The sequence below is a fragment of the Grus americana genome, chromosome 1, assembly GCF_028858705.1.
Source record: "Grus americana isolate bGruAme1 chromosome 1, bGruAme1.mat, whole genome shotgun sequence".
NCBI classification, from domain to species: Eukaryota; Metazoa; Chordata; class Aves; order Gruiformes; family Gruidae; genus Grus; species Grus americana.
Genome location: NC_072852.1, coordinates 87,607,064 through 87,632,087, shown reverse-complemented (window position 1 = coordinate 87,632,087; position 25,024 = coordinate 87,607,064). Strand labels below are relative to the sequence as shown.

General features: G+C 41.8%; 1 protein-coding gene across 4 annotated transcripts in view; it reads left to right on the top strand.

Annotated features, from left to right (window-relative positions):
- Window positions 1-25,024, top strand: part of CASR (calcium sensing receptor) — an 84,206-nt gene that overhangs the window by 33,919 nt on the left and 25,263 nt on the right. For all 4 annotated transcript variants that reach the window (XR_008575459.1, XM_054813261.1, XM_054813262.1 and 1 more), the window contains exons 2-4: window positions 1,349-1,794; window positions 10,220-10,526; window positions 13,847-14,728. Coding sequence is in view for 3 of the 4 variants with exons in the window: in XM_054813261.1 (XP_054669236.1) it covers window positions 1,595-1,794; window positions 10,220-10,526; window positions 13,847-14,728 (1,389 nt within the window). In the remaining variant the exon portion in view is untranslated. The remainder of the gene's footprint in view (window positions 1-1,348; window positions 1,795-10,219; window positions 10,527-13,846; window positions 14,729-25,024) is intronic.

Sequence of the window (25,024 nt, the reverse complement as noted above, 5' to 3'; positions counted from 1 at the left end):
ACGTATTTTGATCTCTAGCCAAAGATTTGATTGTCCTTGCCAATAAAAATGTTCTTCAAGCCAGGACCAAAGAATAGTTTAAAGTGGACCCACCACAGAGAAGTGCAGTGTATATGCCCAGCTGTCTAAGTGTGTTGATCGCAGAGGCATGAGAACGATGTGAGCTTTGTCTCTCTTCTCCCATTGACTGCTGCGTCTGGACCTTATTTTTAACAAAAATGGGTGAAAGATTTCCAAATGCTTGGTGGTCACAGAGCATGCATAATCATTATGGCTGGCTACTAGAAGAATCCCCATGATCACAATGTTTCCCTGCAGTAGCTCCTTTTTTGACCTAGGCAGAGATCAAATCTGTATCGGTACATCTAGCGTGTAATAAGTCATCCTCATAAAAAGGTTCTCAGCACTTGAAAACGCTTGATGACTTACTTCAAAAATTAACTGTCCTCAGGATTAGCAACATATGCCTAGCTTCTATTCTGAATTCTATTCTGAATTTTTACTACTAGTTCTTAGACCTATTCCAAATAGGCTGAAGAGCCGTTTATTATGAATTTTTTGTGCTACATCCTCCCCTGTAGCCATTTTCATATGCCATAATTAAGTTAGTTCTTCATTTGGCAGGCTTCTAGACGTGCTGCAGGGAAAATGTATTGAGCACAGAGAAGCTGCAATATTTCTCATCCCCAGGATGCAGCCTTCAAAGCTCAACAGCTAAGCTTGCAATGACATGATCACTGAACCTTTCAAGCCTTCATGATTTATTATGAGGAAGTATCTTGATTTCAAATGCTTCCCTGGAAGTCATCCTCACTTTGTGAAAGAAGCCTTTCTTGTGACCTTGTTTCATTTTTAGCAAGGATAAGTTCAAACCAGAGAGTTAAGAATGGAGAGGAGAGGATGGACCGACACTGAAAGATTATCATAGTTCTTTGCTTAAGAGAAAAGTTTGATTCTTACTGCATTCAATGCTTCCTTATTCCCCACTTGCCCATCCAAGTCTCTCATGGTGTGCTCTGTTCATGGAGGCCTGATCGCAAGTTTTACAGGGTCTCCTGTGACCAGAGTCAGGCAGAACCATAGGAAGATGGTGGAAAGACACCCATCTCACACATATGATAGAGAATTAGGCATCCAAGAGAATCCATGACACTTGTTTGAGGAGGTGTGGCTGGCATCACTAGGGTGTCTGACTTCTTTGTCAAAGTTGGTATGTGTCCTGCGCAGGGTGTTGAGTGGGGGTGTCCATGGGGCATACTAAGAAGTTGATGGGAAAATGCAGAACCACCATGGCAGTGTGGGGTCCTGGTGTATAGCTGGGATCACATTTCATGTCTTTCTTTTGCAGTTCTCAGAGATGGGCTCTCCATAATGCTTTGGTTATGAAGAAGGAAGGACTGCTGAATTGTTGTTTTGCAATGGAGAAGACGGAGGGAGAAACACCAGCACTGTGGCTCCCACCCTGTTGCTTATCTCCCTGCAGACATGTGTCCTAAATCCTCTCTGTGCTGTATTAAGGAAAGGAAAACCTTAGACATTAGCACATCTATTTTCTTATATCACCTTTTCCAGTTCTGCATCCTATAACTCCCTGATGAAAGGAGGAACAATGACTTTATATAGCTGCTGCTTGGTTCTTTTGCTATTTACCTGGAACACAGCTGCCTATGGGCCAAACCAACGGGCACAGAAAAAGGGAGACATTATTCTCGGAGGATTGTTCCCCATTCATTTTGGAGTGGCTGCTAAAGACCAGGATCTAAAATCAAGACCAGAATCAGTGGAATGTATAAGGTAAGCCACAAAAAAAGAGAAAATAAAAAGTTTTGGTGGGGAAGTCTTGACCTTTCTCGACTCCAGGTGACATGCTATACACTGTGTAAATACAGTCTGTGATCTGATGCTTGTAGAGGCAATGGGAAGGTTTGGTGTAGATAACAGAAAAGACAAGTGTGTAAAGACAGGAAGTGCATCTGTTAAACAGTAACATAACTAATATTTGGACAGTGAAAGAGGGCAATCCTTGTATTATCCAAAGCTGCCAAAACACAAATATGCTGAGCTATCTGGCCATTCACAGTGGGCATTTGAATAGTATCTGAAAATTACCTTTCCTAGCAGAAGGATGGAAAATAACCCATAGTGCCCTTAAGTTAATTTGATTACAGTCATGCATGGCAAAATAGCTTAGAAGTCAAATTTTGGGGTTTTTTTTTTCCAGTTCTGCCTCTCATCTTCTAAGACTTTACAAGCTGTTTAGTTGCCTAAACAAGTGAATAGATGAAAGTGAGATAGGTCACTGAACACATAGATGTCTCTTTAGGACCTTTACAGAGTCCCAGACTTGAACTCGTTACCCAAGCTTTCCTCACCCAAAGTCCTCTTCTATGTAAACAGTGCATATAGGTTTTGTCTTAAGTCTTTGGTAGTTCACTTTGGAGGGAGAAATCCACATGAAAACAAATCCTCTTATTATTGAAGCATAGCCATTTTTATGATGAAACGAGGAATTTTTAACCCTGCACATAATACACAGTTGGAAAGTGTGAGAGAAACTGATTGCAACTGAAATGTCATATAAACAAAATACAAGAAATTGGTGTGGAATTTTGTCATGACCATGCATGGGAAAACACTTCAATGTTATGGGACCTCTTCTGCAATCATATGTGAAAAATTGTATATCTGGAATTACTTGGACTGCTCATCTCAGGGTGGGATCTAGTACAGTTTTGTTGCAGATGGTAATGAGGAATGGCTGACAGCATTCCTGCTGTGCTTACAGATTCCAGGTGCGGTTTCCTACTGAGGCACTGAGCAGGACACATCCATCTAGGTTATGAGATCATCTCCATATGCTCTCACAGGGAGCACACAGGAAGTAGTGTAATTAAGCAGGGTTTCTTTTGGCTTCTTCTGTGCATGAACACAAAAGTCATGAACTAAATGTATGTGGAATGTCTGTTTCATGGAGCAAGAAGCTCTTTCAGCTTGTTTCAGCATTTTTTATCTCTCCTGGATGCGGCACTTTAAAAGTGGAATGCTGAAAAGCGATGGGTGTTTTCAGCTCAGTTGTCTTTTTCACCTGCTCCATGTGGCAGCAGGACACTGCAGATATTTGCAAACTGAACACAGCATTCATTTCTGTCAGTGCTGGGTCAGCCTCAGGGACTCCCTTGACACAGTGACATTATTAGAACAGATCACAGGAGAATGTTCCCCCATGGGTGCTATCAGTGCATGGTTGCCAAACAACAGGCAAATCCTGAAAAGCCAGACCAGCTGTTTTAAGGACACAATGGGAGATCTTTCTGGGGGGCATTCAATCTGCTAAAAGGCATACTCCACCTGAAATTTGCCTGGGTAAAATCTATGTTCCTCTTACCCCTGCACCAAGAAGCTGTAGGTGCCAAAGAGAGGAGTTGACTAAAGAGGACTTTGCTGCACTCCTTCAAGGAAATGGATAAGTTGTGAGTTGGTAGCATAATGCAAATGGAGAGAGAGTACTTAATGAAAGGCAGAGATTTAGCTGCAGAGGTAGTAGCAGCAACTACAATAGGAACAAGGGGATGATTGGACCAGAGATGACTGGAAGCTCCTTCTCTGCACATGTCGTTACTAGAAAATGTCCATTTCCAGGAAAGTTTTAATTCAAAAGAGATTGGGTTGGGAAGGCTTTTTGAGACTGACCATCAGATTTTAATGATGAAGGTAATTAATCCATCAAACAGCTTATGTGCTATGATGTATTCCTTGTTATTGGTACATTTCCTGAAACAATTTTCTATTTTAAGCAGGATTTAAGTCAGAAAATTCCTCTGGCTGATCTTGTACAGAGATCTGTCAACACAACCATAGTGGTCCTTTTGGTTTTGGAGTCCATGATTAGGTAGTAGCTTGGGGCAGGGTTGAGCATGCTGACTCTAAGAGCCCAATGCATTCTTCGAGTCATGAATATCAATTACATGAATATTCCTCAGTTCTGGGTAGGTGGCTAGTCTGGAATGAGCAAACTCATATTTTCTGGGGGAAGAAGAAAACCATAGGCTCTGGTTTCTTTCCAAAGTAAAATCTCCCCAATCCTGTAGTGTCAAAAACTTTTATAGGGTGAGAAATCCACTAGAGGACCATAAGCATGGCTGTACCCGGTCAAACCAAAGGCACTGAATCTATTCCATACCTTTGACTGCCCTTGTTGGCTTTCTCTGAGCCTTCTCCAGCACTGCTGTATCTTTTCAAAGCTGAGGCTAATCAGTTTTATACCCTTTTTAGATGACTGTGTACAGCTTTTAATCTCTTTTATTACATAGGAATGTGCGTCTCATATCAGATAAGAAAATTAGACCCAGGTCACTCTAGTAGTATGTGGGCATCCTCTCTCTTTCCTTATACTCCTCTATTAGGTGGCAAAGGCAACAAGCCATCAGACCATACGACAAGCTCCTTGCTTTGAAACCAAGAGAAGACCTAAAGGTCCCACTGAAACCCTGTGAGTGGTTACCCATGTCTCTTCTGGAGTTCAGTATCAAATGATTCAAGATAAGGTGGCTTTCCTTTTTTTTGAGGACCGTTCAACCTGATCTGTGCTGTTTGGCATCTTCCCACACATTTAGCTGTGTTCAGTGCCATATGTTTGCTCCCAAACAGGGCTTCTCAAAATGAGTAGGGCAGTTTTCTCTCCACTTTTTCAGTTTTCTCACTCTTCATACTCTTGTGGCATGGCACCTTTCTCCCCTGCTCAGCATACATACTAGCCTGAACCTATTGTGCATATCTTGCACACAATTATTTGGAAAACTATATACGTAACTCAGCAGTGAAAGGAAAAGGGAATAGTAATGATCTGTTCTCCATTCTTTTTGTGCTGATTCTACTGAAAATGCACCTTCACACTTCAAGCACCGAGTTGTAGAGTCCAAAGTGAAAACTTACTCATGATTTTGCCTTACCAAATGTCAGATAGGAGTACAGAGAGTGAGAGCAATTTTGTGTCCTGTGTTTCAGAAATACTTACATGTCTTATTGTTTAAGCAATCAAGTATCCCGCATTTGATATAAATACACCTTCTGTCTTTGTATGCCTCGGGTGCTGTTGCAGCAACTTTCCGTATAACATTTGCTGATGCATATCTGCTGTCTGCAGTGGAGGCAGAGGCTGAGCACAGCACAAGCAACCCCTGACCCTCATTCCCTGTCAGCACCCACAGGGGCCTATTCTTAACCTGATTTCTCCATCCTTTCTTGATTTCAGGTAGATTAGCAATAGTGGTGGTGGTGGTAATGTTGGTGTTATTATTAGCATTATTGCACCGATGGGTGGTACCCATGGATTCCTCTTACTGTAATGAACTGTTTGCAGTGAGGACATATCTTTACTGAGCTAGTATACAGTGTTGCCAATATGATGTCACTAGTTCATAATTTTTAATGCATATTCCCTGTCTTCTAATCAGCAATCTAGCCAAGATCCCACACTGTGACGTATAGCTTTTCAGGCTGTGAAACTGTGGTGAGACATTGTCCCCATGTCATAGTGCAGGACTTCACAGAGCATGGCTCCGGGACACTTTAGCTCACTGACTCTGTCTGTCCATCTGAGAGAACAAAGAATTTTAATTCTACCCCTTGCGGATGTATTTGCTAATCCCACTGCAGAACTGAATGCATAACATGATATTTAGAACTTCATCTCTAAGACCAAATTATTTCCTTTTCCTCTTTCTCTTCCACCCACTTTCTGAATTTTAGTTTTTAATTTTTTTTTTAATTTTATTTGGTTTGCACAATACCCCTTACCCATAGTCCTAGCTCGTAAGAGTGGTAAGCAACTCATTATACCTACCAACTGCAGGAATCCAACAAATGACTGAAGGTCTCCCCTTTGCATAGCTTAGTAATAGCAGTGGTAGTAGCAGCAATAACATGTAATTAATGTACTGGAAATCTAGAGAGGACAGAGAAATTAGTATGTGCATACAACCACTAGAGAAAGAGGAATACTGGCATGAGCCAAGAGGCATATGCAGGCTTTGCCACCATTCTTGAATAAAAGTACCTGTCGGATATGGGATTCTTCTTTTCCTTCATATTCTATTGCTTTTTATTTGGTTTTGATAAATTAAGTTCATGAATTCATGAGGCTGTGAATTGCTCCTCTATGGAGGCTAACAGGGATCAGGACTAGCTTCCCTGCTGGATCCAGACAGCATGAGCTGTTCAAACCAACCCAGACAAGGAAACACACGGACAAATTGAGCTCCCTGTAGCTCCATCCTGTCTGTCTGCTACAGGGAGCTCAATCCGTGCAGTGAGTTTATGTCCCTAAGCTATACGCCCTTACTTTGTAACATTCACTGAGACATTTAAGCCATTCTGAGCACCCCTGGATAGACACATTTATACCAACTAAAAAGAAACCTACAGGAATCAGCAAGATCTTGTGAGTTTACTATCTAGCAAACTGGGCCGCTGCAAAGATAATCAGTCCCCTGGAGATGTGAAGATTAAGATGAGGTTTTGTGGAGGAATTGTTTCTGATTGCTCTTTCCCTGTTTGTGCTCCTGCCTGGGAATAGAAAGATCAGTGGGTTGCATACTCTGACAAGTGGGAGAACAGGCATGAGAGGGGAAACATTTAAAGAACTGAGTGTAAATAAAAATTCCTATCTACACCTTTGGGCACTGAATTATTTACATTAAACTCTCATTTAAAGCTTAATGACCACTTTTCATAGCACCACATCTCAGAAATGTTAAAATACAAGTCTATGCCAACATACCTGTAAAGTAATACGGCAGAAAGTAAGTTTTGGAGGCCACTTATTTTCCACAAAGAAAATATCAGTTGCTATTTAAAGCTTCTGGAAATCTAATGAAAAGTTCGCTTCTGTTGGCAAATCCTTTGCAGTTTCTTCATGGAAATTACCAGTCAAATTTCTGCATGGTTGACAGAGCATTGCAGTGACTAGTCATAGTAGTCACAGCAGCAGCATTACACAGGAGGTCAGCTGGATTGGTGTGACCTGCTACCAGGTTCAAAGGCTGCTCTTACCCATCACTCATGTACACAGCAAGCCAGGAGGAGCCTATCTGCAGCCCCTTGCTGGGGTCTTACAGTACAGTGGAAGAGAATTTATCCACACAATTTCCATTCACAGGATTGAAGGAATCATGAAATGTTGCTTCATTTAGACTAGTTTAGTGGCACTGCCATCATCTGACCATATCCGTGTTAGCTCTGGTACAGTACTGATACAACACTGTATCAGTTAACAAAATGAGACCTTGTCTGAAGCTCTATCAGGTATTAGAGGAGACAGAGAAAGGTATGTTTGTCTCCATCCCATCTGATCCTCTTCCCCTGATCTGCTGATGCTGCTATCAGCAGAGGTGCAACTGAAGAGAACTGCAGGTCTCCTGCCCAGGCTAGTTTGAGGTAAATTATCAAAAGCATTTCAAAGACATTTTGGAGTCTAGCTCCCAGAAGACACCCCTCCCCTCCTGTCCCTGCCAAAATAAACCCAATCCAAATTCAAGTACCTGAAGTACAGGCCTTATGCTGTAAATAAACATTCATTGGGAACACATGTCAGAAAGGAAGATAACAGGAATTGTGCATCGTGGGCCTTAGCCTGCATCTACTGAATTAAATGGCAAACGTGTTCGCTGAAGTCAGGGAGAAGACAGTCCGGTTCTCACTGCTTTTGAAGATACCACCTTGTTGCATTTAAAAAGAATTAAGCTGTCAAGCAGGCAAAATAATTCCGTGTCATACTCCACCTGCATAATTTAATATGAGCAGGCTTAAATTTACTGTTACACATACTCGATTGTGTGAAGCTTTTCAGAGTGGCAGAAAATAAGTTTTGGAGGCTGCTTATTTTCCATCTTTGAACTTCCCAGCTTCTCAGCAGTCTTCCCTTTAAATATAGAAAATGCTTTCAGATTTCTGAATATAGTTCCTTGCTTCAAATCCTATTTTCATTTTAATTAAAAATATCTGTAAATACATTTAGCTTTTTAAGAAGAAGTGTCACAAAACCCCTCTTTGCTGCCATTCATCCCAGTGAGGATTACTGACCACATGAGGCAGTGTGGTGTGCCGGGCACAACTTTTTTCTGTACACAACACTCACTGCCTCGTTCACTCTGAGACTTGTCCTTTTATTTCAGAGCTCTTCCATTGCATCTCATTCCTTAATGGTTTGAAACTAGAGCAAAAAATAATCTAAATGACCAAATTCTAAAAGTAATCCGTATTCACATGTTCTAAAGGGTATCCATTTTCTTAAGCATGCTCTTAAAATAGATAGTTGTCCCTGTGGTCATAAATTATAACTAAGGATTTTATTGGCCTCAAACTTTTTGACTTGAAGAGATTTGTAATGAAACCATGTTGTCTGGTCTTTGAGATACAACCTCAGAGCAGAACCTCATTTGGAAGTTGGCCAAAGATGTCTGGAGCAGGTGAAATGAAGATGAATAAATGAATAAATAAGTTTTTAAGACTTAAAGGTAAACCTTAGATGTGATAACTTTAGAACTTCTGATCCCAGATAAATCGGATAAAACTCCTAGAGTGGAAGTAATGTGGCTATGTTCATTCAGCTTTAAAGAAGTTAGACATAGAGAACATCAACTTTGGAAGAAACTAATTTAATCCGGCAAATAAAAAATGTTTAGGTCATGTATCTCAGAGATTGGAAGCTCATGATTTCATGAAGCTTACCTTTAGAAATCTTCACCTTTGTAATGGAAACATCTCTCAAAGTGTTTCACAATGGCACTCATGTGAAACCTAGAATTTACCATTTCATATAGAATCTGTAATTGGGCAAGTTATTTCCCCAGGCTTTTCCAGTTCTGGGGCCCATCAGTTTTTCCAATGAATCTCAAGCATAACAGCTTTGACACTTTCCCATTTCCAGCCACAACTCAACAGAAAACTTCAAACTAGCTGCTATCTGGATATATATAGTGCATTAAAAGGAAGGACAGATTTCAGTTCATGAAAGATTCTGCCGTTCCAGCTGAATTACCCTAAAACATGTCAGCTTCTCAGGCACACAACCAGTTGCTTTTGCAGCTTTACAGGAGAAAACACAGTAGGTAAAACTTGAGAGTAACACATATCAAAGCAAATTTCTTCCTGCTGCTTTCCACAAAAAAGCTTCTCTCTTTTTTGGGTAAGTATTCACTCACCCCGCATCAGCTTCCTTCACTGCCAGCCCATGTGATGCTCTAAACAAGGACTTCTAGGTCCTGCCACGCACTCTTGCTACCACTCCCCAACTCTGGGTTAGCTCCATGCACAGCTGAGAGAGAGTCAGAAAACTCAGCTGCTCCATTTTAGAGACAAGAGGAGGCTTCAGAAAACACTGTTTCAATTTCACAGGCCAGCTCTGATGGCATCTTCTGAGCTTGTGTCTAAAGCAAATGTATGACAGCACTATAAAAAAGAAAAAGGTTACTCCTTTAATGGAAACACTTAAGTATCTAATTAACAAGTTAGGAAGCTAGGATTTACATTTATAGCTTGTCTCTGTTCTCTGGTATAAACAGGTTGACTGTGCCCTCTCTCACTGTGTGGAGTGTGTGATGTCAGGCCAAATTTCCCTGAGCAGAGCTCCCAGGCAGCTGTGCACCCAGGGGCACGCCAGTGCTGTGTCTCAGCTCACTCTGCCTGCCTAAAGCCACGAGGAGCTGACACACCGAGTATCCCTGAGCCCCAAGTCCCTGGCAGCATCGCGCTCAGCACAGGCTTAGCGGACACTGCCATCTGCATTCAGAAACATGTCAGAGGAGCCTGGAAGGAAACTGAGTAGGTGTAGCTTTGTGTCAGAGTATTTGCTTAGGAATCATCAGATCCAGGTTTAGGGTACTGAGCAGAAGGGACAGGCCAGAGCCAACACCCCAGGCATGCTCTCTTTCAATTTTCCCAGACTTGAGAGGACTTAGAAAAGTTAATCTCATCCTCATGACCTCTGAAGTGAGCTCCCAAACTGAAGAGCTGTAAACCAGAACAAAACCTTCTAGCATATACACAGCTCTTCTGTAACCACTGAACACAAAAGCAAAGCTTTCCAAATTTAGGATGCAAGAAATTGCGTAAGTTGCTTTTGCTTTTTGTATCTGGAATCCTTTACTCTGTCTCAGTCCTGGTCTCCCTCCTCTGTTTCCCTCCTTCTCACTCTATTTTATTTTTATTTTTGCTCCCCCAGGTATAATTTCCGAGGCTTCCGCTGGCTCCAGGCTATGATCTTTGCCATAGAAGAAATAAACAGTAGCCCAACTCTCCTTCCCAACATGACCCTAGGATACAGGATATTTGACACTTGCAATACAGTCTCTAAAGCCCTCGAGGCCACGCTGAGTTTTGTGGCCCAGAACAAGATAGATTCCTTGAACCTGGACGAATTCTGCAACTGCTCAGAACATATCCCTTCCACCATTGCAGTCGTGGGGGCAACCGGCTCTGGCATCTCTACCGCTGTGGCCAATCTGCTGGGACTCTTTTACATACCTCAGGTATGCATTGACTTTTCTTGTTTAGGTACAGCTGGGAGTATTGCTGTTTGGAGGGGATCTTTAAGTACATTATAGAACCAGGATAGGGAACTGCACTGCTGCCCTATGTGCTCCATCTCTGTTTCAAACAAAGGAAGGTTTAGAAATGCAGTGGCCCTAGCTGTACAAATACATCCTTGGAGGGCTGAGAGGCAACACAACAATGAGAAGAACTTGCTTTTAAAGTGGAACAACAGTTTACATGAAAGAAAGCAGTCTACTTCCCTCCAAACTTATTATGTCAAATCAAACCAAGTATTTTTTAGTCGGAGATACAAGTCTTTAGGCTCACATTTGCCAGAAGGGTATTTTATGTGCAGTGGCTGTGTCAGCTTCTCCATCCCACTCTCTGCCAATGTATCCTAACTGCACACCAGAAGGTCTCAAGGGGAGTTCAGCCTTCATGGCTTGTTTAATCTTTGCCACTTCCAATAGAACCTCAAGAAGAGAAACAACACAAAATGTAGGGGGTTTCTGATGTAGGGGGTTTCTGATGGTAGAAATATGTCTTGCTAGCAATTTGCAATCCCCAAACACAAAGGTTACAAAGCAGCCAATAGCAACATTCAGCCAACAGCAACTTAGTATAGGAGGACTAGAGTCCTCTAGAGTGGTTTAGTCTGTGAACACGGGTAATTTAGGTCACTCATTGGCAGCTGCCAGCCTTGACAGGTTAGTTGTGATGTTACTTCACCATGGTCACTGTCTAGTCATGCCAAACTCCCACAGAGCCCACTTAAGGCAGAGCTCAGTCATTGCCAGCTACTTCCTGGTGTCTCGGCATCTCCTGATCATTCAAATAGGTGATCTGTAAAGTTGTTGCTTCTGCTGATGAGGTGCTATGCAGGTTTCTTCTGGGCTGACCTGCCTTTCTTTTGACCTAAAAGGGCAAAACAGAGTTTGTGAGAGCATGTGGATATGCCCTGCCTTGTCCTGGGGTCATCTGTGTGGTGGTGTAGTCGTGCCAGCTCCTGTGTTGCAGCGTTCTTCTTGCTGTCTGCTGACTACTGGGGCCCGTGCCAGCATCCACATTCCCATCCTTTTGTTTAACAAATTTGTTGCCCTAAGCAGACTAGGAGACTGGCATATTATAGCTTAATGTTGTTGCTCTTGATTTTAGATTTCCACCCTGAAGACAACTTTGGAAAAAGTGCTTAGCCTTATCCATTTATGTGTTGCCTTGTATAGCCTAACATTTCCAATTCCTCTTCTAAAATAAATACAGGTGACAGAGCTCACAGGAGTCATTGTAACAAGATTGTGTCACGCTACACTCTCAGTCTGTCCTGAGAGGATATATCTTTATTTCAGTCAGGGCTCCAATTCCCATCTGCACCACAAATGAAGAAGGAAGGATTCTTGTCTGCCTGGTGCACAGTAATGTATCTTGTCTACTTAATGTTATCAGTCTGACTCTCTCACAAGAGTCTGAAAAAATGGACATTTGGTCTCTGAGCAGGGCAAGAATGGTTTAAACTGAGACTAATACATGCTATCTAGTTATTGCCCAGAGTAGCATTGGAAGGTGGCGTGTAATAAACACCATGATGGCATTTTAAGGTATACTGTTAATTTGCACATCGCATTACCAGGTGAACAAGGGCAGCTGAGAAGGGTTGGTGGGTTGAACTGAATATAAGTGATGTTTGCAGTTCTCAGACTTTCCCTTTGAACAGGGAACGGCATTTGTGCTAGGAGGCAGTAGTCTTATCTAGACGTTGCTGAAATAGGTAGATGTCAGGAGGTTCAGTTCTGGAACGATATCTCAGCCAGGTGGTTGAAGTATGACAACTGAAAGCAGGCTTTTAAACTGGGAGTTGTTGGGCAGCATTAGAATACACATTATCGCTGCCATTTATAGCAAGGCCATTAGCAAATCCATGCTTAACAGACCCTGCATTTCAGTACAAGTTGGAGGTATATTTTACAATTAATGTAAGGCTCATTACTCATTCCGTTGACATAGAAACTGAAAATGTTACGACTCCAGTTCTGTTTTTCAGTATCTCACATCAGTGTACCCTTATAGCACATGCAGGAGTGGGGTACCTTGTCTGTACCCTCTGGCACTAGGTTTTAGGACATGAGAGTAGCACTGGGCAGGAGCCTGTTCAGGGGAGAGTATAGCTCTGTGAAAGGAGTATTTGCTCCTGTGGCCCTTGAAACTACAGTGGGACACCTCCTTTTCTTTTTCTTGCAGAAACATTAAATGCCAGAGTTTAAGGAAGAGATAAGGTTTTCTGTAAATTTCCACTTTTTACAAAATGAACAAAAAAAAGACTTTTTCAAAGTGAGAGTCAGTCCTAAAGAGTTCAGATCCCAATCTCAGAATGCAAAGATAAGTGAGTTTTAAAAGTTCTCCAGATCTTTAAACTATTCTCTTCTGGGTTTTATGGTTTTCTTCCTACTTGTAGAAAATCCAAATTATATCTTAAGAGCATATGGCACTTGTTCTAATTAGGAAAAAAAAATCTCTCTTGATAGCTTCAGAAAAGGAAATAAAATCCCATTTTAACTGTAAAACATAGTGGCTTATGGAGTGTGGAATGCCTACTGACTTCTTTGCTGATTCTGGCCAGCAATCAGGAAATACTGCTAAGGTAGTATTGACCAGCATTACCTTAACACTCTGCAGGGTTGAGACAACTGATATACATCACATTCTTCTTGCTTCACTTGGCAGGGATTGTATATCACACACATATGGTGCCTGATGGAGCCTGTTCAAGGATGGGGACAGAGGCGAGGAGAGATAAACAATGCTCTTCAGAATAGGTCTGGGATGGCAATACCAGCCTGCTGTCTCATGTCTGGTTCAGGATGGAGGAAGCCTGCATTTTGTCTGAATTACGTGCATTGCCCTTGTTTATCTAAAAGATACATTCTTCGTGTTTCTGGATTTGGCAGGAAGTGCAGCGAGATGCGTGCATGCCACCCATGGCTCACTTTGCCATTCGTCCAAGCTAGGGTCAGTGTCTCTCTCCCTCAGATCCTTGACCTTACAGGTGGACACGAGCTTGCTCCAGTCTCTCGGGTCCGAGCAGCTGCTCCTGTATGTGTGCCTCTGTAAGACAGTCACAGCTACAAGAATATACAGACTCTCAGAGTGGATCATGTGCAACCACAGGCTAAGAGTATGTGACTGCCAGTGTGGTGCTCAGCTCTCCCTTCATATCATCCAAGGTTACACAGGTTGACAGTGATGCTAGATAAACGTAGGCAATTTAATCCCCAGCAGTTCACTTCATGGTGCATTTTGCTTGTTCATTGTGCTCTCACAGGTCAGCTATGCCTCATCCAGTCGTCTCTTGAGCAATAAGAACCAGTTCAAGTCCTTCCTCCGCACAATCCCCAATGACGAGCATCAGGCTACAGCGATGGCAGACATCATCGAGTACTTTCGCTGGAACTGGGTAGGAACAATTGCAGCTGATGATGACTATGGCCGGCCAGGGATTGAAAAGTTTCGGGAGGAGGCAGAGGAGAGAGATATCTGCATTGATTTTAGTGAGCTCATCTCCCAGTATTCAGACGAAGAGGAGATCCAGCAGGTGGTGGAGGTCATCCAGAACTCCACAGCAAGGGTGATCGTTGTTTTCTCCAGTGGCCCAGACCTGGAACCACTCATCAAAGAGATTGTCAGGCGAAACATCACTGGAAAGATCTGGCTGGCGAGCGAGGCCTGGGCCAGCTCTTCCCTGATAGCCATGCCAGAGTTCTTCCGCGTCATTGGCAGCACCATTGGGTTTGCACTGAAGGCAGGACAGATCCCAGGCTTTCGTGAGTTCCTGCAGAAGGTGCATCCCAAGAAGTCCACCAACAACGGCTTTGCCAAGGAGTTTTGGGAGGAGACGTTTAACTGCTATCTCCCTGATGGGTCCAAAAATTCTCCAGCTTCAACTTCCTTCTACAAGGGCCATGAAGAGGGACTGGGAGCTGGAAATGGAACAGCTGCCTTCCGACCTCCGTGCACAGGGGATGAGAACATCACCAGCGTGGAGACACCATACATGGACTACACGCACTTGCGGATATCCTATAATGTGTATTTGGCAGTATATTCTATTGCCCATGCCTTGCAGGATATATATACCTGTACCCCTGGGAAAGGACTCTTCACTAACGGATCCTGTGCAGACATTAAGAAGGTTGAGGCGTGGCAGGTAAGTCCTTCATTTGTGTGCCTGTGCAATATACTTATAGAAAAAAGACAAGCTGTCCCGGAGCTCTTAGGGTGCCTTTCACAATCCTGGGTCTCAGACACAGCATCAGGCTCCTGGGTTGTAGCATATCACTGTGTGCAGGTTAAGTGCACTCTCCCACCCCGCAGGGAATGTAAGGTAAGTTGTGTTAGGTTTGCCTGCAGTGAAAAGCGCTTAAACTAAGTTGAATTTTCTTGCATTCACTACGGGGCCAAAAGTGCACACACAGACAATTACCACAGCCTGGCTGACACAACCCTTACATAAACAAGAGGGCCTGCAGAGAGCACATAAACAAGGAAAACAGTTTTTAGAGTTCATTTTCTTTGGCAAGCTCTATGTCTTTTGCAATCCCACAGCAATTTTCCATACAGGCCATATTTTTTTTCCACAGTTTTAAGCTTATACAGGATGAAACTAAAGCAGATTGAGTTATGAAGGAAAATAACGTGTGGCTATTGGGCAAATAATAGATAGCTGCTTTGATTTGACAGTGAACTGATAAAATTATACTAATGTCTGAGTCATAGAATCATAGAATCATAGAATCATAGAATGGTTTGGGTTGGAAGGGACCTCAAAGATCATCTAGTTCCAACCCCCCTGCTGCGGGCAGGGACACCCTCCACTAGACCAGGTTGCCCAAAGCCCCAGCCAACCTGGCCTTGAACACTTCCAGGGATGGGGCATCCACAACCTCTCTGGGCAACCTGTTCCAGTGTCTCACCACTCTCACAGTAAAGAATTTCTTTCTAACATCTAAATTTCATTCAATGTGTTCTGCCCACTGGCGTATGGATGGTATTTTGGCATTTTGTCTCCTGATCCTTTATGAATACTCTATACCTTACCATATGTTTGATTGTGCTATCTGATGTGATATTCAGTCTGTTTTTTTAATATCTACCGCATTCTTAAATAACAGAATTAGCTTGTAAGGATATCAAATGAAGATATGCCAAATATGTAGCAAATTCTGTTCGCCCCGTTCTGGTCATCACAGAAAACTTGGACCCGAACATACCTGAGATCAGAACAACATGGATGAATATAAGGAGGATCACATCCCTGTTTGCACATGTAATTTCCTGTATTCAGGATAGTCCAACCAAGATGAAGGCTATCCGTGCTACAAACTTTGAGGTGTTGGGTCAGCATTTGCATGTGGGAACTGCAGTTCGCTTCCTGTCTAGTCTCAGTCAACTCAAAACCAGGAGTCAGATCAAAGTAAAAGGCTTTGTCTTGGCAATTATGGGAAACCTGCATTGCTCTAGGTACGGGATTTGGGTTTACCAAAATCACTTTACTCAGAGCTGATGAGTGCAGGGTTTGACCCTGGTTTAGGGGAATCCTACAATTGCTGGCTCTCTCTGAGGTTTCTGTCTTTCAGAGATATTCTGCTTTTCAGGAGCGTACTGGCAGAAGTGGGAAAGTCACAGACAGATTTAGCTTTCACTGTGTCAGTAAGAATGATCCAGAAAAAATATATTTTTAATTTGTTCCCTTATTCCTTGTCAACTTGGAAAGTAAAGCAGGATATTCATACCATAGCTAAGTAAAATAATGTGGTGGTTGTTGAGGATTCCACAATTGGAAAGAATGTCCTCTTATTTCTGTGTTGCTTGTCTGGTGCTGAAGGATGGCTGTATCAAAATGTAAAGCATCCTGCTGATCTAGGCTTTTGGGTATGCATAGTTGCCTTAAAGGAGGGAATCAGCATCAAGAAAGAGTATGTGAGGGATAACACAACTGGATAAGAATAGCAGGTGCTACAAAGAAACAGGCTGTATTTGAAATGACCACCATTATGGGGTGTTGGCTGTCAAGCATATTTGATATTTGTGAATTTTTTCACTTCATTTCAAAATCAAACACATGAATAGCAGGTAAATGCCAAATATGTGTGCACACCTACTTCATATCAGGCATTGTGGCTCATTACACTCAGGAAGCTTTCCTCAGTGCCAGGGGTAATGAGTTCATCTCACAAACATGCACCCTCCAGCATCTCCAGAGAGTGGTTCTCTGACCACCAGACAGAAGAAAACCTTTCTACTAAAGTCAATCTCATTTGCAGCGGTACTTCTGCCAGCAGTCAGAGAGCAAGGACGGTGTTAGGAAGCCTCCATGCTGCTAACAGTGTCTGCAATCACAGACCAGGTGGTGTGCGGGACAGATAAGGTGAACCCGGTGAACTGGTGTCTCCATTAGCCTGAGCTCCTATCCAGAGCAACCCTTGCCAGCAGGGTCAGTGGCTGGGGAGGATAAATGGTGTGTTCCACAATTTAATTATGTACCATTTAATTTTGTTGCCTTGCAATGGCATTATCCCATTAACTTGTATTATTTATTTGTTGTCTGCTAATTGTTAATTTTATGTACTCAGAATGTAAACTTTTTTGGAGGAACTGCTTTATATAATTTGTGGAAGGTGCTTGTGTAGGTCTGTATATAAAAATAACATTTTTACCTCAGTGATCAGTTCATTTGAACTGGACAGCAAGAAACTTAGCACAGAATTACTGAGAGTTGGTTAAATTGGGTGCAATTCTATTAAGAATTTACCATCTACTCTTTAAGAAGGCTCTAAGTATGCTTCAGCATGGGGGACACAGGATTTTTCTGTGTCTCCCAAGCTGAAATGTCAAATACTAAGAACTTTCTTCTCTACTTATTTATAGCTACTTCTTTAAGAAACTGCTTACTCATTTTCTCTGAGTCGGTGGTCTGTGACAGACCCCGTCCATAAACCCAGTCTTGCATCCTTTTGTTTTACCAACACCTCTGAAGCTGGAAGTGGGCACCTCCACTAGAGATGGGACTGGTCAGCCCGAGCTCGCAGGCTGCTGCAGCATGTGCGGAGATGCAGGTGCAGGCAGAGCAGCTTCTGGACAGGAGCCGTGCCACTCACTCCATGCACAGACCTGCACATGGGGTTCAGTCCTCTGTCTGAAAATGGGAAAACTGGCAATTCTGTACTCTGCAGAAAATTACAGACTTTAATAGGATGTCAGTGCTGCTCTTATTCTGAGCAATGTACATGTCTGCAGCTGTCGTGTTTGAAGAACCTACCCTGCTGCAAGGCAGAAGATAATCCAGGTGCACACATTTGCAAGATGCCTGCAAAAAGCAGATAGTATCCTCTGCATGTGCCACTGTTGTATCCTGCACAATATTGATCAAGATCAGATTAATTACTTCTTTTTGCGGTGTTTTGTTCAGGTAACAAAGAGGTACAGGGCAATCCAGAGTAAAATATATAACCAATTTCTGTCACATTTGAAAAAGGCAAAATTTTACACAAAGCACTAAGAATTAAACTGCAAATAGTACAACAGAAAAAAATCCCCTGATTATCAGATGCCCATTCTTTTTTGCTGGCGGGCTGTGATTTTTTTAGGAGATTAAATTGAGTAGGGCTAATCCTATGTGTTGCTCTGGTTCATGGACTGGGCTTCCCCAAGTACAGGTTCTCCCATAAGCTATAGAATAGCAGTGGGAAGGTATGGCAAGAGGTGGGACACAGGCTCAGGATTCCTGTACTGATGCTGCCTCTCTGTCAAGATTCCCTGCATCTTTGGCCTGTTTCTCCCTAACAGCTCAAACAATTGGCTTTTGAAGCCCTTTTTTCTTACTATCTTCCTTGATAAGATTTCCTAGGTCCCTCAAGTTCTTTAATTTTCTTGTTTTCTCCTCACATGGCTAGTCCCATGGTCACTTCTAACAGCAAGTCCATCTATTCCTTTTTCAATTCTCCTCTGAGCAAAGATTCATAACTCTTTGGGGCATTTACAGGATCCTCTCTAGTGTCTCTCTCATTTCAGTGGGTGGTCTTGCAAAAAATAAGAGGAAAACCAGTAAGGGATCCTAATCTGTCCTTCAGAGCAAATTTTATTACTTCATATTTTTTCTGTGTCTTCTTGTCAGACATAGTTGACTCTGTGTTTCTACCCACTCATTTGGCTTCTTAATGATTGCCAACAAGCAGCTGATGGCCTTTACTGTCTCACAGTAAAAGGATTGCGATTAAATGGGGAAGATAGGCTCCCATGGATTTGAGACAGCAAAGGTGTGCAGTCACAAGGTCATGGAGCAGGGCATCCTTAGATGGACTCCCAGACAGTTTTCAGGTTGTGGTTACACTGGAGGCTGTGAACTTTGGCAGGTTCATGAGTGAAAAATGAGATAGCTCTTCTAGGCATCACGGCAAAGCATGCTGTACAGGCTGAAAAATGTGCTGTCCTAAAGACTAGCAGGTTAAAGACATGCTCATGTAAATTATTCTATGCCTAGAAATCTGATTTGCCTCAGACTTAGTGAAAAGCTGCCATATGCTGTTTCACAAAATAAAAGCAAATACGAAGTGGCTTCACCTAGCAACACCTAAAGTCTTCTATTACACCTGTGCACCTCCCAGCCAACAGTTCCTTCCTCTGTGCTGGAGATATGCACTATGAAGAAGTAAAAATGGATTGGTGCCTTCTCCAGCTATTTTGGATTAACCTGTCAGGCAGCTAAAACAACCACACAGCTGTTCATTCACTCCCCACCCTCAGTGGGATGGGGGAGAGAATCAGGAAAAAAAGGTAATAATCATGGGTTGAGATAAAGAGAGTTTAATGTGACGGAAAAGGAAGATAATAATAGTAGTAATAATAATAATAACAACAACAACAACAATGATAAAAGAATATGCAAAACAACAACAACAATGATAAAAGAATACGCAAACCAAGTGATGCACAGCACAATTGCTCGCCACCTGCAGGCTACCAATGCCCAGCTAGTTCCCAAGCAACAGTCCCAGCCCCCAGCCAGCTTCCCCCAAGTTATACACTGAGCACGACATTATATGGTATGGAATACCCCTTTGGCCAGTCTGGGTCAGCTGTCCTGGCTGTGTGCCCTCCCAGCTGCTTGTGCACCCCCAGCCTGCTTGCTGGTGGGGTGGTGTGAGAAGCTGAAAAGTCCATGACTTGGTGTAAACGTTGCCTAGCAACAACCACAACATCAATGTGTTATCAACATGATTCTCATCCTAAATCCAAAACACAGCAGCAGTATACCAGCTACTTGGAAGAAAATTAACTCTATCCCAGATGAAACCATGACACCAACTTTACATTTAGGTTATGTCTGTCTGTCTGGAAATTGATTCTGCAAGGCTTTAAAGAAGTGAACGATGCCTTAGATGACATACGTCTCTCTAGACCTTTGAGCCTAAGCGCTTATCTAATCAATTTTGTGTCTGTTGAACTATATAGTCCTGTCTGATCAATTAAAATGTTGTATGGAAAACAGCTGCTTTGTGGTATAGAGTATGAAACAGTATCAGAACAGGTATTAACTGAGGCTGGTGTGAAAGTTAGTCATTCAGGAATAATTGCAAAGACAGAGGAAGCTGCTGAATATCAGGCAACTGCAAAACCTCACCTAGTCTGCATCGCTAGGAGATATATTTGTTATGAACAGAAAGCAAGCATTTCACCAGTGTGCCTTTGTTGTGGGACACCAAATTGAGAGGCAGACAACTTGAGCCACACACAGAACTGTGTGGGTCAATACAGCAAACACAGCTATTTCCCCACAAGGGCAATAACAGGTGATCGCTTATTCCTCAGTTTGGAGATAATAACTTACCGTCAGATGAGAACATCACTTGTGAACTCTTCAACTAAGCAGACAATAAATGGAGTATTATTTAGATGTCTCTGCAATTAAAAAGAGAAAGACTTAACTGGACCTTACTCAAGCAGGGGTCAGGCCTGTAACATCATGAGCAGAAAATGCACAGAACCATTGCCCCAACAGGGTTGCTAGAAAAAGGGCGAAGGAAATGCATGCAGCAAATACACAACCTCTGTGTCATGAAGTAAGGAGTTGTGGTTATTAATTACTTGGTAGAGAATGGCTGAGATTCTGAATCAGGGTAGTACACACTGCCTGATGACAAAAACCGTAGTATTCCTGCCCACACCCAAACTGTTGAATTTTTCATAAAAGTACTTTTTAATATAGTCACTTATATGCTGCATTACAACAAAAACTGTATTTGAAAAGAAGCATTTTCTAATATTTGTGAAGCTCATTTGTACCTTTGTCACTTGGGGAAAAGAAGTCAGTTTTTCAGCCTATATCGAACCTGGGAATTTTAGGGAAGGCTCCATGAGATGCTCATATAATGTCTTTGTCTGTAGTGACTTCAGATCATAAATAGCCCTTGAATTACCAAGACATCAGCATCTTTTACTAAGACACAGCATGTCTTTGTTACACAAAAGGATGTAAAGTTTCTTCTAGGACTGACCTTTCTTGATGCTACTCACAAATGGAACTGGTGACAAAGGGCACCTTAAGAGCCTCCTAAAGGCACTCAGAAAGTGAGGTGAGGAAACAAGTGGATTTATCAAAAATTTTCTATCAAAAATTCCAGCCTGACTTGGCTGATTTCCATTTATCTCAAGGTAGGGTTGAAGCTAACTTCAAAGGCGTGATAATGATAGCATAGTTTGTTATTTCTTTTCTTTCTGGGTGGTCAGCCATCTTCACAGATGCTTTACTAACCAGCCACATAGTTATGTCCCCAAAGTGAACTTTCATGCACTATGAAGGACTTGTGTTGCTCCACACAATGGGTGAAGTTTGGAGGAAGGAGAACAAATTATCTTTTATGGCATGTAAAGGCCCCTTGTAGAAATAAAAGAGTGATCTCCCCACTGGAGCAGAAGCAATACTTCGCTCAGAAAGGACTTTTACCTGTGCCTCTAGGAGGAATTACGTGAAGGTTATTTAGGAAGTGTAGAAATCAAAGCCTTGACATGAGATTTCTTTGTTGGCCAAGATTTATATTGATAAAGGAAATAGAAAAAAACAGGTTTAAGTTCGTAAAAAAAAAACTTCACTTAACTGTTAGTTTTAAGTTAGAGGGAAACGTGCCCAAACACAGTAACAAAATCCACTGGGACTTTAATTGACCATTGATGGGACCAATGGCTGTGCTTGCAACAGATGCCCATTCTAAATGTCCAAAACGGTTGCATGAATCAACTCAGTGTGACTATAGGAAACTTTAGGACACTTCCTTTTTTTTTTTTCATAATGGATAGTAGTTCTTGAATAGATTATAAATAACCATTGAACTCAGGTTTGATGAATTGTTGTTTTGTTAAAAGAAATGACACAAAGTGTGCAGTATCAGTTGGTTCTCATTCTAACAGAGAGAGACGACTTACCCAAGCACTGAAGTAATTCATCCTATAGTTCCAAATAAGAAAGACTTTACAGTCAAAAGCTATGACTTCCTCCCGGCCTAGAGAAAGGCACAGTTCTTCAAATCAGTATCAGCAGCGTTCTGTGCAAGATGCAGTTTCAGACCTTGTTGGGACTTTGAACAGACTGATCCATAAATGGGCTGTTAGAAGAAAGCAACAGCAAATGAGTGCAGAGAGACACATATACAGATTCATTCTCTGCACAGCTGGGTAAAGATGGCATTAAACACATCCTGGAAAAGACACTTCAATCACATTTTGATTATGCAAGACATTATATGTGAATTATGCTACTTGAAGACACTGAGCTTGTAGTAAAACCATTGGCTCTATTATTAGCTTTAATAATTGAGCAATTATTCAGTATTTAGTATTAAATTTAGACTAAAATTAATAAATAGAGCCCCATCTTAAGGGACTTTTAGATACTTTGCCATAACAGTTATTGTGCAGTATGATGACCTCCCAGGAGCATTAAAACATCATTTACTCAGTCAGTACTTCTGCCAATAGATCCTTCACCGCTAGTACACACAGCACCCTGGGCCATTGTACCCAGTGGATTTCTCCATGTCATATTTGTTACCAAAGTGAAAACCAAAGCAGTTATGGCATTAACCAAAGCAAATATGGCAATTATGGGCATTGTACCCAATGGATTTCTCCATATTATATTTGTTACAAGTGAAAACCAAAGCAATTATGGCATTAAGTCTAGACTGGGTGGCCATGATGGTTCTTTCATATTGTGGCTGTAGGTAAAGACAGCAGAATACAGAGTACAGTACAAAATACCATCTAACAGCACTGACAATTAGCTTTTGCGGTACCTGTACTGTTTGTTGCCTTTGTCTGTCCAGAGACCATCTCTCTCCACAAAACGTTAACAGGAACCTAAAAAAATGTTCACGTGGAGTCACTTTCCAAATGATCACGCGGTTTGAAACCCTTTGTGTAATAAACTATGTAAATTTATGCTACGTTCAGGAAAGTAATCTTGATCCAGCTAAGGGATGCTTCACATCAGATGTAAAGCCTAGGTATTTCACTTCTGAAGGGCTGTGTTTGCCACTCAAACTTGTGTTTAGCAAGATTTATTTTCCCCAAAGACATGCTGACTAGTAGACCTTTTTTTTTTTATTAGTATGATCCATGGCAGGTCACATCTCTTGTCACAGATTGTGTCTTATTTCTAGTTGGGATTTAACTGACCTTTAGTTTCATTGGTCCTTACTTGGCCTTGCTCTATTAGATTTAAAAGTCCAGATGAAGTACTCATCATTTTTCTCCATATGGTATTTATGCACATTGATCAAATTATTCCTTGGTCTTGTCTTGGTAATTTAAACAGAGTGGGTTTTTAGTCATAAGACATGTTTTCTGCTTTATTTCTGTATCTTGCCCATTTAATCATCCTTTTTTTTTTGGCACATATTCAGTATTGCTTTAACAGCCAGAGCACAGCCAGACAGTGAAAAAAAAAAAAAAATCCTACATTTACATACTCTTATTACTTCCTCATTTATACATGCATATTAGCCTTCCTTGCCACAGCATGCAATGGAAAGGTCGCATTAAGTTGCCAGTAGTACTTTGCAGGATGTGGTACCCTTTCTGTGCCTGTGGCTTGAATTTCTTATGCCTTGATGCATAAGTCTGAATTGCACGGCATTAAACACAGGTGTTTGAGAGCCATCTGGGGGAAGTGCTTTGTCTTGATTATTATCTACCATTGCGTTAATCCATGCATATACTACAAATTTTTCTAACAGCACTTTTGTACTTGCTGCCAGATTATTGATGAACATATTGGGTAACAGTGAGCTATTTACTGAGGCTGGAGGAATTCCCCATGAATTGATGATCTGTCGTTGTTGGTATCTGGTTTTACAAATCTGTTGGGCAATTCTTGATCCATGAATGGATGCTTTACACTAAATGTAAACCTCAGATATTTCACTTCTAAAGGGGTGTGTTTGTCAACCAAACTTTAATTTTACAACATCTATATTCCTCAAAGCCTTATTGACAGGCAGCAATGATGTTTCTGTCCTACAATTTCGTCTGAATGGATCCTCAACCCAAACCTCTTGTTTTCCCATTGTTTTTTCCTGGAATTGATGTCAGGCTAACTGGGCTTTGGCTACAGAGAACATCGCTCTGCCTTTTATGATATTGTTTTTGCTTGGCAGCTGTTGCAGCCCCTCAGAGGCTGACTCTGGAGTGGCCCACTGAGCAGAAGCACAAGCCTCTCTAGGAGGGGTTAGCTCTGATTCATGCCCTGCACAGACTGGCACGGAGGGAAACCTCAGGCACGCTGCCTGGAGTGCGTTACACCTGCATATGTACCAGAAAGGAGGATTGGGATTGCTGTGGAATAATATTAGATAGCATATTGACTTTGTCATTCAAAGCCAGTGGCATTTTTATGCGTATATCATAAACCTTCTGTACTAGCGCTCTTTTTATTACTCGTGGAGCGCTGTGATGAACTGTCTGGTTCTGTCAGCCTTTTAGATCCAATTTAAATTGCTCGGGCTGTTCTCTAATCTCTTTTTTAAGGATCTTCTACCTCCATTAGTGCCACATTATGGCTCCAAAACAAGTGGGATAAGAATGTCCAGGAGTTTTTTTCTGATAGCAAGGGCAATAACATTTCATTCATTTAGCTTTCCTGCTCCTCGTTAGCTGTCTGTTTAGCTTTCCATCCTCTTCAGCTGTGTCTTACAGCCTTATGGCATGAGGATCTGGCATACATGACACCTTTCAATTTTAATATGTTCAAGAAATTTCTTAATATGTTGCCTGGTGATTTTTTTTTTCTTTGTTCTCCAGGTATTTTTATGTTCTACTTTCCATTAATATTGTACTTGTGTTTTGCAGTCTTGTTTGAATGGTCTGTGTTGGATTAGTGCTTTTAGAGCACTCCATAATAAATACTACTGTTTGAACTTTATTTGTATGATGAGGATAGCAACATATCATT